General features: G+C 37.0%; 1 protein-coding gene across 12 annotated transcripts in view; it reads left to right on the top strand.

The window, feature by feature from the left end:
* The window catches only part of LOC135224544 (mechanosensory protein 2-like), a 745,504-nt gene that overhangs the window by 545,557 nt on the left and 182,447 nt on the right, over nucleotides 1-17,500 (top strand). For all 12 annotated transcript variants that reach the window (XM_064263632.1, XM_064263630.1, XM_064263633.1 and 9 more), the window contains one exon: nucleotides 3,349-3,449. In XM_064263632.1, the coding sequence (XP_064119702.1) occupies nucleotides 3,349-3,449 (101 nt within the window). The remainder of the gene's footprint in view (nucleotides 1-3,348; nucleotides 3,450-17,500) is intronic.

Here is a 17,500-nt window from a genome sequence, read left to right as displayed (position 1 = left end):
CTCAGGTAGAGGAGGAACGTGACCGCCAAAATGATGAAAACCGAACAGATGTTTAGATCTGGCTTTAATAAACGTCCTCCCCCAGACCCCGTTTCTACTCTTTAGTCCAGAGGGAGAGAGAGGGAGAGGGGGGAGCGGTGGTTTGACTTTCGCACAAATATATCCATAGATAAGAAAAAAAAATCGAACGCTTCTTTAATTAATAGGAAAGATTCTCTCTCGACATTTTTTAGTGTGTCATCTTGTATGGATTACATGTTTATTTTCTCCAAAATTTCGAGATCACTTCCTGTTAAGAATTAAAAAACTTATCAATCCGAGAGATTTCTATCATCTTCCCCAGTATTTCAATCAGGGTTTTATAAGTACGATATTCTATTAAACGTTTATTGGAATTTGAAGATGCTGGGAGTATTTACTTCCCCTCTCTTGTGGCTCCGTGCAAGCTGTTTCACATATACGTATGTTCGTACGAAGTACGGAAGAAATTTTATTTCAGACTGATTGGAGATTGATTCAGACTGATTGGAGATTGATTGATTGGTTCATTGAACTTTATATGGCGTCCAATACATGTGGCGTTCTCCCACGAGAAATCACGTTCCTGGAGAATTTCTTCCAGAAATCACAACCGTACTGTCATTTTGGCCTCAAAGAACGTTTAGAGATTCATAAAGAAGTCGTTCAAATATTTCCCCGTATTATTTGAAAAAAGTTGCCGCGTGCGTTTAGCGTGATTCGCTAACGCTCAAATCTGATCTGTACTGAAACATTTGAGTGTTCTCTCTCTCTCTCTCTCTCTCTCTCTCTCTCTCGTTGGTTTTGTATATCCTTATATCCGAATATCAACGCACTGTTTCATGGATCGTTGTGAGTGGCATACATGAGTCAATACCCATGAAGTGCGCATGTCTGTCGCCTATCAGGTGTTCGTTCATGATAACGAACGTATTTGAATCAGATGATTACATCGTTTTATCATAGTTAATATCGTCATTGATGAAACTACCTCCATTGTTGGTTCAGCATCAGGTGCCCTAGTGCTGGAGCTTTAATTAAAATGTGCAGCGGTTGAATTTTAGCTCTTTTTTTTTTTTCTTTCTTTCTTTTTCCGAGAGGGAAAGTCTGAATATAGACTCTTGTTAGTCGTTTGTTTGTTTGTTGCCACTCTGTCTGTGCTTGATGTGTTTTGGGGATGATGTGTGTTTGCGTACCCATTGAAACATTGATGAAAGCGATGCGAATTCTTCTGTATGGTTTTATTTAATGAATCCAATGGGTGTTGGTTATGAAAGATAGCGGGTCATGCCTGATAACCGCCCATGAATGAATTGAAACTGGGGTCATGAACATTAGTTATTTAGCGAATTTGTTTTCCACTGGCCCCTGTGTTGGCACACGGCTTTGCACCTGGCTATTGCCGCCATCAGGTGCCATAAATTATCATTTCATCCTGCTCATTTTCTTTTTCGTCGTTTTCGAGGTGTGAGAAAATTAAATTAATATCAATTTAATGAGTTTTGTGTGATCGTGAACATATAAAAGCCTTCTTATTTCTGTATGCATAAAAGTATGAATGCATAAATGCTTGGATGTATATGTATATATGTAGGTATTAACCTATGGACATACATAATACATATATATATATATATATATATATATATATATATATATATATATATATATATATGTATGTATATTTATATAATATATGCACACCTAGGTGGTGTGTATGTCTGAACATTATGTACGATGTGGTAGAAGAATCGCTACCACTGTTGATTGTTTTGATGGCATGGCATTTGTTTACTGTTTTTCGCATGAAATACATTCACATCGAATTAAGTTATAGCATGATCTTGACTGAATGCATGCATTGGTAAGTATGTATTTCGTCTTTTGTTTCTTTGGAAAAAATAAAAGATGTCACTATTTGAATAAGATCTAAATATTTTTTAAGCTAAGCTTATAATGGCACAATGTTTTGAAAAGTTTGACCATAAATATTTCCTTCATATTCTTTGCGTATTGGCAGATATTGTAAAACTCATTTTGATGATCATCTTATGGCTATATTGTTCTGCATCATTTCAAGTTCTGTGTTATATTATCTGTAATTTTCTGTTGATCACAAACGTTCAATAATGCTTTGATTTCATTAGCTTTGACGGATAATTCTTATTTCATTATTTGCAGAAATTATTTGCCTTTTTACTGTTGACACTTTTTTCTTGCTTGTTTCTCTTTCATTCCCCATATTTACATAGGTTACTATGTCTTTCTTTTTCTCTCTCTGAAGCAGATTGTCACGTTATGAGTTTTTGTTGTCATGCAAAATAATATTACTTTTTAAATCGTATATTTAAATGTTTTCTTTTTTTATTTTAGTGAGATATTTTTACAAATTCGTTCCATAATTTTGCAGCTTATATGATAACATTATTATTCTGATTATTATTGTTATATTTCCAAGTTTATTCTTCTCTGTTAATGTTATTTATATTTAACATTTAATTACGTATCCTATAAAAGATATTATTAACAGTTTTCAGAGCCCCATAATTTGTACATGACAGCGATCCAGTGATTCAGTTAGGATTCATTACAAATTTCCTGTACGTGGTATCGATACATATAAATAAAAACATCAGATTTCATTGTAAAATTATATCATAATCGGAAAACATTATGTACTGTGAATTGGACAATTAATTGGTTTTGTTTTGTTCTAATAGATATTAACGGTGCAATCATGATAACTCTTGATAGAAATGTCTTTTCTTATCTAGAATATAGTTATAATCACGGCAGAAACACATGTGCGCGCACGCATACACCTATACACATACATATAGGATTTATAAGATATTAATAAATATATATATATATATATAATATATATATATATATATAATATATATATATATATTTACATATATGTATGTACGGTTGCACGCAGAATCATTAAATTTGAAAATAACTTAGATTGTGAGTTCCAGTATATTAATTTTTCGGAGGCCAAATATTTATATAGTCATGCGAAATTTTGAAAATGAGAATGTTCTCATTACAGTCCGCTTGCCTAAAGGAATTGATGATACAGTGAAATCTTTAGTAAAAACAATAACGGGTCAAGGTTACGTAATTAAATTACGCAGATTTTTTTTCGTAATTAATCAAGCAAATTTTTTCGCAGTCCACAACAAAAGAAACCGAGGAAAATAGGCATGAATTGTCGGAAAAAATGTTTGATAAATCCCTCCAAAAGCAATAAATCCAAAAAGAAAAAGAAAATGAGATGAATGTCATTAATGTGTGCTTTTTTATTCCCTTCCCTCCTGACAGCTAACCCTGAGGGCCCTGGATGCTGCGCTATCATCCTGACCATCGTATCCTACCTTCTTATCATCGCTACCTTCCCATTCTCACTATGCATGTGCATCAAGGTAAGTCACCATTGAAATGATTTCCACTCCTCTAATCTAGAGCCTCATCTCTTTCCTTTCCTCTCGTGTATTTTCTGTATCGTTTCTTTTAATTACGTTATTCTTTTTCTTTCCATATTCTGTAGTACTTGCTATGTAAACATGAAGTGACATCATTTGTTGATCTTCGCACAACACAACGCGTTTCTGCTCTTTAAATTGATTTCCAAAGGTTAGGGCTATTGGGCGTTTCTTCAGTCCAGTCTGTCTCTGCTACCTGATATCGCTTAGTGTAGCGATACAAAGCTGAAGGGATCGACGCTTGTACATGTTATACTAAGATTTGATCTCTTGATCATTCAATCATTAGCATCTCTTCGCTGTTAGATGCGGGCCTGAAAATATATATTATTTAACATGGTGCGATATTTCCAAGTAATTGCAAAGAGCTAGGCTGAAATCATTCAGTAAAGTGACGAACTTTTCTGTAAAGTTAAAACATTTCGACTCCATCGTATTTAATCTTTCCATCCCTTTCGTACACCTGTTTCCCTTTCATTTTCTCTCTGGGGCACCCCAACATTTTTTAACCGATGTTGCACTCGCTGACTGCTCTTATTCTTGTCCTGTTTTATTCAATAGCAGTCTGTTAAACTGTTCGCACCACAGCTCAGTCAAAACAAGCTTTATGGCCCTGTTGATATTTTGATTTGAATTTTATGACTTTGCCAGAAAATTCATTTTTCTTTAACGGTTCCATTCTTTAAGTCTTTGTATTTCATTACATCATTTTCAGGTTTTGCCAAAGACTATTCTCATCTTATCACGTTTTGTTAACGAACTCGTGTTTTTGCAGTTTACTGAAAATTTGACCTAAACTGGCTGAATGAATGAAACAAATTGAAATATATTTTGATGGAAGGTCCCATCTCAAATATTGCCTTCTACGTAGAGCAGCATGCATTGTAATAATCCATGCATTGACCCAGCGCTTCACCGTTTCGTTACCTGAAGCATATATAATTATTTTCTTCTCCCTGGTATATTTCCCTCGTGTCAGGTCTGCTATTTTAGATTGACAGAGATGTAAAAAATATGTGTAATGAACTTGGACCAGCTACTTCGGAAACTATATTTGGAGTAGTTACTGCAGGCTTCTCATTCCTCCTGAAGCCTCTCTAGCTCTGTTTGAGACCTCTCTTTTCACACAGAACACTGGTCCATATCTAGGAACGATCTCGGTTTCACTTTCCGACTAGCAGTTTTCAATTATGAAGTTTTACGGGGTATCGTAAAAGATGAGATCGCTTCCATTGTAACAATGAGTAATGTCTTTTTTTTTCTCCCGTGTTATGCCGGGTGATTGCGTGTTGTACGCTTTCACTTTGCTTTGTAACGTGCGTAAGTCATTCGTCTCAAAGAGGAATTTATGAATGAATGAATGAATGAAATTGCAGTTTGGGACAAGACACGGAGCGGAGCCTTTCAAGATCACTCCGATGTGTAATAAGGATGGACGTGAATGTGATATGAATGCAAAGGTTGTAAGAAACTGTAAGGGTGGAGATTATGTAATGGATAAGGAGCATCTGGGAGAGAATGTAAGTCGCTTGGCCGTTGGAGATAATATTGCCCAACAAGAAACGTTCATGAGTACATTTTGATATCTCCAGGTGGCAGCCTCAGAAGCAAACAGATCACACTGCTGTTAATCGAAAGAGAAAAAGTACACTGAAGAATGTTAGGAGCTACAGAGGAGCAGATGTCGACAGTGACAACCAGCTTAGTCATTGCCACGCTGAAGTTGACATTAAAACTCTCCACAAAAGGCTTGATGGTGTAAAACTTGCTAAAAATAAACATCAAGAGACATCTGGATTTGAATATCAAAATATTTTTTCAGGTCTGGCAACCTTTATCTGAGAAACATGTTAGTAGTAAGGACTGTTTTCATTCCAAGTGCGTGTAGCTGTTGCTGGATAATGGGGTAACAAGTCGAGAACATTGGGCATCAGATAAGACTTGGGTTAAAATGAGGAATAGAAAAAAATAAAAGGAACATGTGGACAAATTTCAAAATGGAGATAATGCCGCAAAGTAGAACATGTTTTAGTGCTCAAGTCTAGATAGGGAAGATAAACGAAACCCTGGATGAAATAAGAGAGAATATTTAGACAAACATATGGATGATGATGACAAAGCCACTTGTATAGATTGTAACATCCGCGTTAAGGCCCCCCACAAAATCATTAATAAAATATCCATGGGTGAAACGAAAAGAGAGAAAAGTACCTGTTCATCGGAGGGATTGGCAAAACATAACATCAGAAAGAGAAGAGACAATGCTGGGAGGAACAGTTGTGCAACTTCGAGAATGACGGATATGAGGGGGATATACCAGAAGCTGAAGAAGATTTGGAATGTCCTTGTAAATTAAGTTATGTTTTGTGAAGTGGAATTAATATCAAGAAACTAAGGATATATTGTGCAACATGTACGAAATTTAAAACTCACCCTTTATTTGCGTGCTTTGATTACGAGAAGACATTTAAAAACATACGCGGGCCAATATTATGGAAGCTTTTGTGATTTGATTTAAAAAAAAAAAAGTGACAGAAAATGGAAGAGAAGATTTAGAATGACAGAAACGTGACTGACTCAGACTAGGCAGGTGATGATGTTCAGCCGAGCAAAACACCTTTAGATTTGCCAAGTTCATTCGATAGATTGCATCACATCTCTAGAGAGATGGGACTCAAATTGAAGAGAAAAGCATAAGTAAAGATGGCAGAGTATGCACAAGGGACAGATTAATATAAGATGAAGAGAATGAGATGGAATCCTCATATACTTGGGCACAATGATATGCAGTAGTGGTTCTCAGGAGTTGGAACTGAGTGCGACCAAAACATGGAAAATCAAAGAGTGGGCAGGCTGAATAGTGTGAAAACCAAATTGTTTAAAATTGCAAATGAACGTAAGGTTATACGCAAGTCTTGTATGATCTGTGTTGCTATACGAGCAAGAGTTCTGGTATGAAAATGAAATTGTATCTAAAAGATTTTGTCGATGTGAGGAAAAAGTTTTAAAGGGAAATGTAAGCGATAAATGACAGAGGCTACGGAGGTTCTTTATATAGGTAAGATGATAATGGAAGAAGACGTGCACCCTTAAGAGAATAGTATGCGTAATGCAGCTTGGCTCCTGTAGAGGCAGAAGAATTTGAACACCCAGACCTTCATGGATGAGAACTGTGAGAAGGGAGGCTGGGGGAGATCTGTGGAAGTGAAAGCCCAGGATAGACGTGAGTGGCTGAATTTTACATGGGCCCTTTGAACCGCTTCTCCTAGTACCGATTGTGTAGACTTATTCCGTCCTTTGTAAACCTAAAGTATTAGATAGTCGTTCAAAGGAATCTTCGGATTGAGAGAACGTAGAATTCGTTACCACCAATCCTTCCCCACATTTTCCTCTTGTTATTACTATAATTCTTCACTCTATACGGAGTTGTATGATTTTTTGAAACCTATTTTTCACCATTTTCTATGTTCAGTAACAAAGGCAATGGGAAACGAAATCTCCAAAATGCTGTGTTCCCATACAACCACCTGCCCCCCCCCCCCAAAAAAAAAAAAAAAAAAAAAAAAAAAAAATTTGCTCTGCTCAGTGGATCGGGTTCATATTTTGTACAGGTACCCAATTGAGAGAGAAGGGACTTGACGAGCAGAAGCGCACCTCAGATGCAGATGAAGGGGCTCAACTAAAACGACAACAACACCCCCCTCCCCACTCCCCAACCCATGAAAACGGGACCAAGCTGAGATGATGATCCAATTGAGGTCTAGTGCGCTTCGGTCAAGAGATTTTCAATCATTATGAACTTTTTAGACGAACTAATTCCCCGCAAATGGACACCGAATATTTAAAAAAATAAATGAATCACGGTTGGAAAAAATGGAAATGAACATCGCTTGATAATGCAATTGCATTTCACATTTCACCTACAAGTGTTCTTTGGAGTGCTCAGGTAACTTTGGTTCCTTTGATTCCAATCGCATTGCTTCATGTCACTGACATCTCATTATCCTGAGACGGGAAAGCGAAGCCCGGGCGGCTTTTGCATCAAGTTTAGCTCCGTCTTTTCTGGCGTTTGTGTCAGTTCATTCGATGTCAGATTATGGAATGCGTCAGTCTCGCTCAAAGTGAGAATGTATACTGTTTGCATGTATGAACTGATAAGTAATACATTATCTACACTGTTTCACTGTGCACCGTATTCGCTTTTAAAGCAAGAGGTAAATTCACTGTGAAATCATCGAATCGAGCAGAACCCTCTTCACAACCGAAAGCTGCTGAACGGTGGTAGACCGACGGTAAATGAGGATTGTCTAGAGCCTAGATTAAACGCCATTCGTCTTTCCTCCTGCCGAGTTCTCTGCAATTCATTGGGCGCCAAGTGAGGATCGTATCCTTGTACTGCCTCTCATTAAATATAAATGTGACTCATCCGGGCGCTCTTCATCTGGACTGATTAAATGGCGATCATGAATTTTTAATGATGTTCTTACCACTGGTGATTGATTGGAGAATCTTGAATCCTAATTAGGTGCTCAGTGAGTCTCTATCTTCGCATGGAATCTTTCACTCGGAAGTTTTTAAACGGTACACGAGAGAGAGAGAGAGAGAGAGAGAGAGAGAGAGAGAGAGGAACAGAGAGACAGAGAGAGACACATACATGTATATATATATATATATATATATATAATATGTATATATATATATAGATATATATATATATATATATATATATATGTGTGTGTGTGTGTGTGTGTGTGTGTGTGTATATATTATCTCCGAAAGATATATATATCACAGTAGTACCAAGTGCTTTTATGTTTTATTCCCTCATGGTCAGTATGTGTGAGCGTTTGCGCCGAGGCGCGATTTCATGGGTGTAAGCACAAGCCTTTATGTTTTAATCACGCAGAAACAGTACTATATTTCATCGTAAAAATAACTTGACCAAATAATAATATTCCCTTTTTTTGTAAATTTATATACGTCACGTTTGTACTCTAGCCTTTTGGCCGCGAACCTGATGTCGTTTTATTTTCATTCAGCGAGTTAATTCAATGAATTTTACAATGTTGGTATCATAGCATCAGTATTATAGACGCTGTCAATGGCTTCTAAATTGAATGGTTGTGCCCTTTTGATATCCTGCTCTCCATTCGAGGCGACCCTTCAAGACTGGAGAAAGGACTGACTCGGATTCACGGTTTTCTTTATGTGAATAGGATTGGATTTTGTTTTTCGTAATTTTGTTTTTCCGTTACATTCCATGAATCACTGGAAGCCAATTCCAGCCGTCTTGCTTTAGGTCTGGAAATCAGCTGAGTAAGCCGACCTGTCGTTTTCTTTGCCCGAGTTATTGGAATTGGAAAGCAGGTTTCCTTTTCGCGTCTCACTCGGGCAGGACGCGGGTGTTGCCTCGCGAAATTTATCTGCTCCTTTTGGGACTAAGAGAGTTCGAGTGTCCCGCTTCTGCTCCCCTCGAGATTGTTTAAAGAGTGCCTGGGAGAAGTCAGGGTGGAGAAGTATCCTGTGCCCCTTAGGGCACCCGGGGCTGAGAAACAGATGTTGATCCATGATCGGTTCGAGTCGCCTACAAGAAACACTTTAATCTTGGAGAGTGAGAGGGACTGGATTTGCCTTATCAGTTGAGTGCGTTTAGATGATATTCTCTCAACTTTCAGTGTATATATACATACACACACACACACACACACACACACACATATATATATATATACATATATATATATATATATATATATATATATATATATATATATATATATATATATATATATATATATATATATGGGCCAGTGTCAGCAATAGATCGAGTCCGCTAACACGTCGTACAATTCGCGTTGCCCTACTCTTTCTACCAACAGGCGCTAGTAATTGGTTAGCTGGTGAACGTTATGTCGAGCGAAAATCACGAAACATACATACCATTTTGCAATGGCACCATACTCGTCACACACACAAGCGCACACACACACTCACACATTTTGTATGCAATTATTTTACACTAACGGATGTGTTCTCTTTCCAAAAATAAGTTTATGCTTTGGAAATTCAGGTCTTTATAAAAGTGAGCACAAAAAAAATCACGTCGTCTCCCTTCTGTTAGCAAGCTACAGTTGTGTTGATTTTTTTCTTGTTCGGCTAAAGTGGTCTCAATTAGTTATTGAATACTAAAGCCATTTAACAACCTCGTAGAACGTCATTCAGTTTATTGTCCGCTTTCGTGGCCATTTATAACTGCTTTTTTTTTACTTTTCTTTTTTTAGACTTCCACTTTGGATTTGTTGCAGCTTTTATTTTCTATCGATGTATTAATGGGCTTCTTATTCTGATTTCTTCTACATGGATTGAACAATAGGCGTTTATAGTATCCGCAAACTTCACAAATAACGACAGCAGTTTTGCAGATATGCCTCTCTATGTGAATTTACAGAAAATGAATGAAAATGTTTGTATGTTTTAACTTGACGATTCAGGTATATTGTGTGTACCCTGAATCACTCGGAGAAGGAAGCTTCGCGCCCAAGTCTGTTTCCTTACAAATGTCATTTTTGTATTCACGAGTCGATTCTAGGAATTGGAAAAGAGGCTAATTACCCCTTGTGCATGTCAAGTGTAGCAAAATTATCTTTTGATTTTGTTTATCCATACAGAATATTTGTTGTTCATTTTAGCATTTCCTAAAGCATCTGTGATTTTTTTTATTTTATCGTTCTTACTTTTTTTTGTTACTTGTGAACAAGTGATCTGATCTATAGATTAGCTTCCCAGACACACAGTCGTGTTTTGAGTGTGTTTTGGGTTCAATGTAAATATCTGACGTTATCAGCGGAAGTTTTTACAATAGGAAAAGAAATGCTCGAACATTAAGTGGAATTCCTGATTGCTTTAATAGTAACGAATATGACAACAATAACGATGTTAATCATAACAATGTTCACAGAAATCATGACGCTGAGAATAAAAAATATCAGGTGATATGTTTTATCCAGCGGGGATAGTCCTAACTCTGTGTTGGTAATGTTAGTGAATGAAAATAAGAATATATAACGCGGTTATCCTATACATGGCCAATTCTAGAAGAATTGCCAGTTATAAAGCTGATCAAGCTGTCAAACTGCGCTGCAGGCACCTAGGTAAAGCACCCAAGGGAGCCGAAGACAGCCCGAGTCATCCGAAGGAAAACGTCGAAATTCCTCTGCTGGAAGAACGAAAAGTTAAGGGCTGGACAAGAGAGCAAGAGGACCAAAACCGTTCGCTTTATTTGTTTTCCCACTTAAGGCCTAACGTTTTATCTCCAGCCATAATGATGTCAAGCTTTGGCGGCTACGCAACTAAAGTGGTAGCGAGGGAGGTTCGTTACGTACTGAAATTTTATGCAAATGGAAAAGAACTTCCATAAGCGAAACGGCGTCTCTCTCTCTCTCTCTCTCACACACACACACACACGCACACAAAGTTTGGCGTCGACCGTCTCTTTTGATGCGACGGCTGGCTATTTTTTTGTTTTATCCATTACGCTATCAGTAGGCTAAGCTAATGGACTTTATATATGTTTATTGCCTTTTATTGAGATTCTATGAAAGTATTTATAAAGTTTAGGAAAATAAAATTAAATCTTGCTTCGGCAGTTATGAATGCCTCTCAGATCTAACGGCCGTCGTTGCAGAAGTAAATTCGTTAGAAACCTTTGATGTCAGATTTGAAGAAGCATTTTTTACAAGCCTGGAAGAGATTTATGTCACGAGATTCTTTCCCTTTTATTTTGTCAGGAATTCTTCTCGTAGTAGTTCGCCAGTTAATGCAGGGTTTTCGACCCATATTTAGTCTTGCTACTTCAACTCCATCCTTGATGCATTTATGAAAATGCCCCTCCGTCATCTAAAAACGACTGACCTTCTTAAGCTTTTCTCACATCAGGAACGATGCCAAATATTTTTGAATGACGAACGCGAGCTAAATCCTTACTAAAATACTGAAGTGATTTAATTTGATATCTTAGCTTTGGCTCCCGTCGTAACAACACTGGAACTGTTTCTTAAGGATAGTCATAGAAAACTAACCCACCCTTCGCCGTTGCCCGTCCTAGTAGGGAAAGCTAGGCAATCAAAACTACACAATTATTTAGTGCTCGGTTTTCTGTTGTGGGAGTCAGACTTCCGCTTCTTTTGAAGCTTTACCACGTGTTACCATGGCGGTATTGTGGTAAATCGTTTGTTTAATCAAAAACATATTGTTATTGTCTGTCAAGGAAGAGAATTGTTAGTTGTTTGCATTCGTCCTTCAAGACCCTCAGTGAGTTATGCTGTCAAGTCACAAAGAAAGTAAAGAAATTGGCGAGCAATATTCATACAGCAGCGAATACATAGGAAACAAAGAAGAGCTCGAAATTAGCGAGAGAAAATGGTGTAGGTGAGGTTTTCAAAAAATAGTCTTATTGGTAATTTGAAATGATGGTGCTACCATGTAAGCTATCGTTAAGTTATCTTAGAGGAATACAGTGATATTGTAATGACGTCTATCAGAAATACGCCCTACCTTTACAGACAACCATAATCAATGTTGGAAAAGCAAACCAGGCAGTTTCCTCTTGTCAGCAAGTTTATAATGGTTAGTTTTGTCTGTTTTCTGTCCAATATTTTGTTGGTCGTGTTTAATGGGAGAGGAAAGACGCTTTGGTTATAAAATTGTTCAAGAATCTTAATTACGTCAACTTTTGTGTTAGTTTTAAAACACTTCTTCATCATAGAAGTACTTAGAATACTCGTTTCAACGATATGTTGCTTTTGCATTTATAACCTCATGGTAAGGTTTACGCTTTATTTGTTTTGCAAACTCACGCACATACACTCTGACGTGTGTAATTACTACATATCTTCACGGTAAACTGAATTAGTTTTGGTCCTCCTCCTCTTGGATCTCAACTTGATAAGAGACCCCCACGGGTTTTAACCGGGTATGTATATAAAATTATTATTGTATATTATACATATACATATATCTGTATATATATGTAATATACAAACACACACACACACACACACACACACACACACACATATATATATATATAATATATATATATATATAAATATATATATATCATAATTAATATAATATATACACATATATATATATATTATGTACATATAATGTATATAGAATATAATATATATATATATCTATACATATATATATGTACCATACATATATATATATATTATATATATATATATATATATATTATATAGGTGGTAGGTTGATAGTTAGATAGATAGATGAATGCCCTTCTGTTCAGCCCAACTTTTCTAGAGCCGCCAGCCCTCACGGGAAAACGGTTCCATGTTGAAGACGGAAGGTAGATAAATAGATAGACGTTTGCTAAAAGCACCAGGAAAAGTCCGCTTTATCTTTCAGTTAAGAGAGATTTGAGTTCGGGTTAAGTAGTCAAGAAGATTCCTCGAATGAGTTCAGATTAAGCCGAGTCGGGAGGACTTCTTAAGTGACAAGTTTCTGTCGGGATACATAGGATTCCGGAGAGGTCTGTTAATAAGGGTAAGTGGCTTTTATGACGAAGAAATTTGACGGAAAGGATCATTGCTTTCATTAAATGTATATAGAGTTCAAAATTCCCTAACGTTATTGTCAAGATTTAATGATACTTCAGCATTATTATTGTGATTCTATTTATTGTTGTCATCAACAGAAAAGGTGAACTCGCTGTTTAAGAAACTGCATTCTTCCCGTTATAAAATTTGCAAGATATGGTTTAATCGATTTTTCCGTATATTTAACCCCTAAGACTCTGTCTTGTCAAAAATGAGATATTTTACTGTTGTGGAACTATTCAAATATGGATTACTGACTATCGTCTGTGAACAGCAGATTGAGAAGAGTGATGTAATATATTAGTTCTTATGTGTTTACTTTCCTGAAAAGCGGTGAATAAGGGAAGGGAACCTTAGGAGCAGAATTGCACTACCGTTCGTAGGCATCAAATCCTCGTTTCATATGGGGAGCCAGATTAACGTTTTGTATGCTCTGGATAAACTGATATTTACTAAATTCATTCGAAAAAACGAAATCGTTTGTAGAGAGTTAATAGATCCCAGTGGAAGTGAAAACAGAATCTAGTTAAGCATAGTAGAAAAAAAGAGATGTTAGAAATGGTAATGTAGCATGCTAAGTAAATATATATATATATATATATATATATGTGTGTGTGTGTGTATATATATATATATATATATATATATATATATATATATATATATACATATACGTATAAGTAATATATATATATATATATATATATATATATATTATAAATTTCTTGTTCCTATCGGGATCGAGTCCCAGTCTCTCAAATGGAAGGCGATACATAGGTCATACAGTAAGATGGAACCTAAGTACTTCTGTACCTGAAGTTTTTTTCAACTTCTTTTATGACCTGTGAAGGTCAATTGGTAGTGGCCTGGCCTTCCATGTGAGAGACTGGGGTTCGATCCTGATGTGAGTCAGAAATCTATTTCTGTGAAACACGCGCTCACGTGCTCATTAGTTCCATATATATATATATATATATATATATATATATATATATATATATATATATATATATTATATATATAATGTGTGTGTGCGTGCGTAATGAAATGAAGTATGTGATATTGTTTCGATCAATGGCATCGCACTGTACTGTGTATGAATAAAACGGTATATGTGATATTGACCAGTGGTATTTGTACTATTAAAGGCACTTTTAATTTATTCGTGGCTGGTCGTTACATTCTGTCGGGTTATGTGACGCTGAAAAAAAAAGAAAAAAAAAGATAGAAATGGAGGAAAGCCAATCAAGCTGGCACTTAATAGGCGCGACGGGGTAGTTAATCTCACCACCTTTCTCTTCTGAATAGAAGCCCGTTATGCCACTTCCCCCTCACCTCCCCTTCGCCCCACCCACCACTGCCCCCCCCCCCCCCCACTTTCCCACGACACTTCTTTCTGCACTTTTTCCTATTCTCCTTCATGTGTCCCCCCATAGAGCCCCTCCCCACAAACCCCTCCCTCACAGAGATGCCATTGAAAGGTATTGGATCGGATATAGGAGATTAACCCTTATAAATCCGGCACTTTTTTCCAAACCGGGACTGTCTGTCATTACACCTGCCAGTTGGGTTCTATCAGTTTGACACATTTCGCATTCGTCAGAAATGTTCTGCGCGTGTGCGCGCCCGTTTCTGCTCCAGCTCCAGCTCATGCCAAATCAAAGGGAGAGCGTAACAGAGAATTCTGGAATGGGTAAAAAAGAACATTGAGTTTGAATCTAAAGAATCTTTGTGAAAAAATTTGATTTCCTGAACCGTAATCATTCTTCCTTCATAATTGCGGTAAGTACGCTTTCATTGATCCACCTGTCAGATTTGGCGTTAAAATCCAGTTTATTTTTTACGATGAATTGCCACCTCGAAGATAAGTAACAGAAAGCTATATTTTCCATTATTGTTTCCGTTACCCTCCAAACATTCCTTTAATACATTTCCATCCTAGGGGGATAGTGCCGTCAGTGGACCTCATGCGGTGCACTGTAGGTTCTTTGTAGCGTGCTTTCGGCCCCTAGCTGCAACCACTTTCGTTCCTTTCACTGTACCTCCTTCTCTTCTTCTTCTTACTTTCCACCCTCTCCTAACGCTTGATTCATAGTGGATCCTCCAGGTTTTCCTCCTGTTACACCTTTCAAACCTTTTTCTGTCAATTACCATTTCAGCACTGAATGACCTCACAGGTCCCAGTGCTTGACCTTTTGGCCTAAATTCTGTTTTCAACTCAACTCAGATTCAATACGTTTCGGATCTCCTCAGTGTTGATTCGAGAAATCCAGCTCTGGCTCGAAAATAGATAACATTTTCTATGGTCTTAGGCTCCTACGTAACTGATTACTAACAAAGCAAATGTCTACATTAACAGAATGCATTACGAATGATTGTTCTCTCGGGTTTTCACCCAAAATCAGCGCCTCAGTGGCGTTGTCGGTATGGTGTTGGCGTGCCGCCTCGGTGGCCAGGAGTTCACTCTCAACGTGGTTCGGAAGTCACGTGAAACCGTTGGTCCCGTTGCTTAATAACCATGCAACGTAAAAACACCATACATACAAACAATTCACCCAAAATCAGTCAAACTGGGCAACTGGTTGAGCTGTTCGGAGCCTTGTGTAAACGTGATAAAAAAAATTGGAGATTACATTACATAAAATTTTGTCCGGTCTTCAGCACTCCTCGGATTAATGTAGAAAATCTAAAGTTATATTACCATAGCCTGTGACACCATACAAGCACCAGTTGAGCAGCAATAGTAATTATTGGGCAAGCTGTAAGAAGAAGTTCTGAGTGTGACCCAATCGTGTTCCGTGATCACTTACTGTATTGCAGCCTGAATCCCGTCCACAAAATAGTATTCCAAAATAGAAGTATTGTGCTGCAATTACTCGTAGGTGTTCATTTTAGCCAGATACGTCAACGTTAAGGAATTTTAAAAATTGATTAAGGTTTACATAAGCGGGTATCGATTTTAATATGTGGCATGAATGTTGCAGGAAGAAGTTTGTTTTTAGGAAAAAAATGCCCCCAAAAAATCACCCTACCTCATCAGCTGAATTGGAAAACCTTTTGTATCCTGTAATGCATTCATAATTTAATGTGTGCGTGTGTATGAGAGGGAGAGTGGGGGGAGGGTGGGAGACTGAATACAGCAATCATCTTTCTTAGAAAATTTAATAAATTTCTGGTATACTGTGAAATTTATGCGATATTCTTTTATGTACAAGGTTTGGTCGGAATAGGGGGCAGTCAAAATCAAATTACCAGACCTCTTCGTTTCCGCCCCCAAAAAAAACAGTTAGGGTCTGATACCGGATGCACAGTTTTACTCCACGGAACTACAGTCATTTAGATTTGAGTAAATGAAAGTGATCATGTGAATATGAATCAAGAAATAGAAAAAAATAAAAAATAAAAAGGACCACGAACATTTCGGTCATATTTTGTTCAATTATAATTTCGCTCGTTATTTGTATCAATCAATCCGGCAGCGAGAGCTGGTGAAAACATTTTCGTAATTGCCGGACCCTTTTGTTTATAATTCTATTAACCTTAATTATCCGAGTGTCCAATCACTGCGTCACTAGTGTGGATGTGCCTCTCTTCTCCGCAATGTGGTTTCTTTCCCAAATTGTTTCTCTCCTCTTCCTCCTCCTCTTCCTCCTGCTCCTCCTCCTGCTCCTCCTCCGGTGCTGTTTTCACATAGACATTTTCGTTTTCCCTTCGTGATTTTAGAGATTTTCCTTTCCTTGCGTTGTTTACGAATCCGTGACTTCCTTTTCACTTCTGTGACTTTGCCATTCCATGACGCTTTTCCTTTTCCTGGCGTAGTTTTCCCGTTCATGACGTTGCCATTCCTGCATTATTTGCCATTCTGTGACTTCGTCTTCCTTTTCCTTACTTTGCCATTAATGCCCTTGGTTGCCGTCCCGTGACTTCGTGTTCCCCTTGCCTTGCTTAACTACCCCTGACTTTTTCCCTTTCCTTTGTTTGCCTTCCAGTGACTGAGTTATTCTTCTATGGCTTCGTATTTCTACCTGTAGCTTCTTTATCCTCATTCTGATTTTGCCATTCCGTGATCTCATTTTGCCTTCCCTTGGCTTTCTTTTTCCTGACACACACACACACACACGTATATATATATACTATATATATATAATATTATATATATATATATTATATATAATATATACATATATATAAGATAAAATTTAAAAAAATTTATAGAGATTATATATATAATATTTATATTTGTATATATATATGTGTATGTATATATATTTATGTATATATATGTATAGGATTATAATTATATATATATATTTTATTGTATATATAATATATAATATATATATATGATATTAGATTATATTATACATA

This window comes from Macrobrachium nipponense, chromosome 12 (genome assembly GCF_015104395.2).
Source record: "Macrobrachium nipponense isolate FS-2020 chromosome 12, ASM1510439v2, whole genome shotgun sequence".
Classification (NCBI taxonomy): Eukaryota; Metazoa; Arthropoda; class Malacostraca; order Decapoda; family Palaemonidae; genus Macrobrachium; species Macrobrachium nipponense.
Note: the sequence above shows the minus strand (reverse complement) of the source record. Positions and strands in the feature narration are given on the sequence as shown.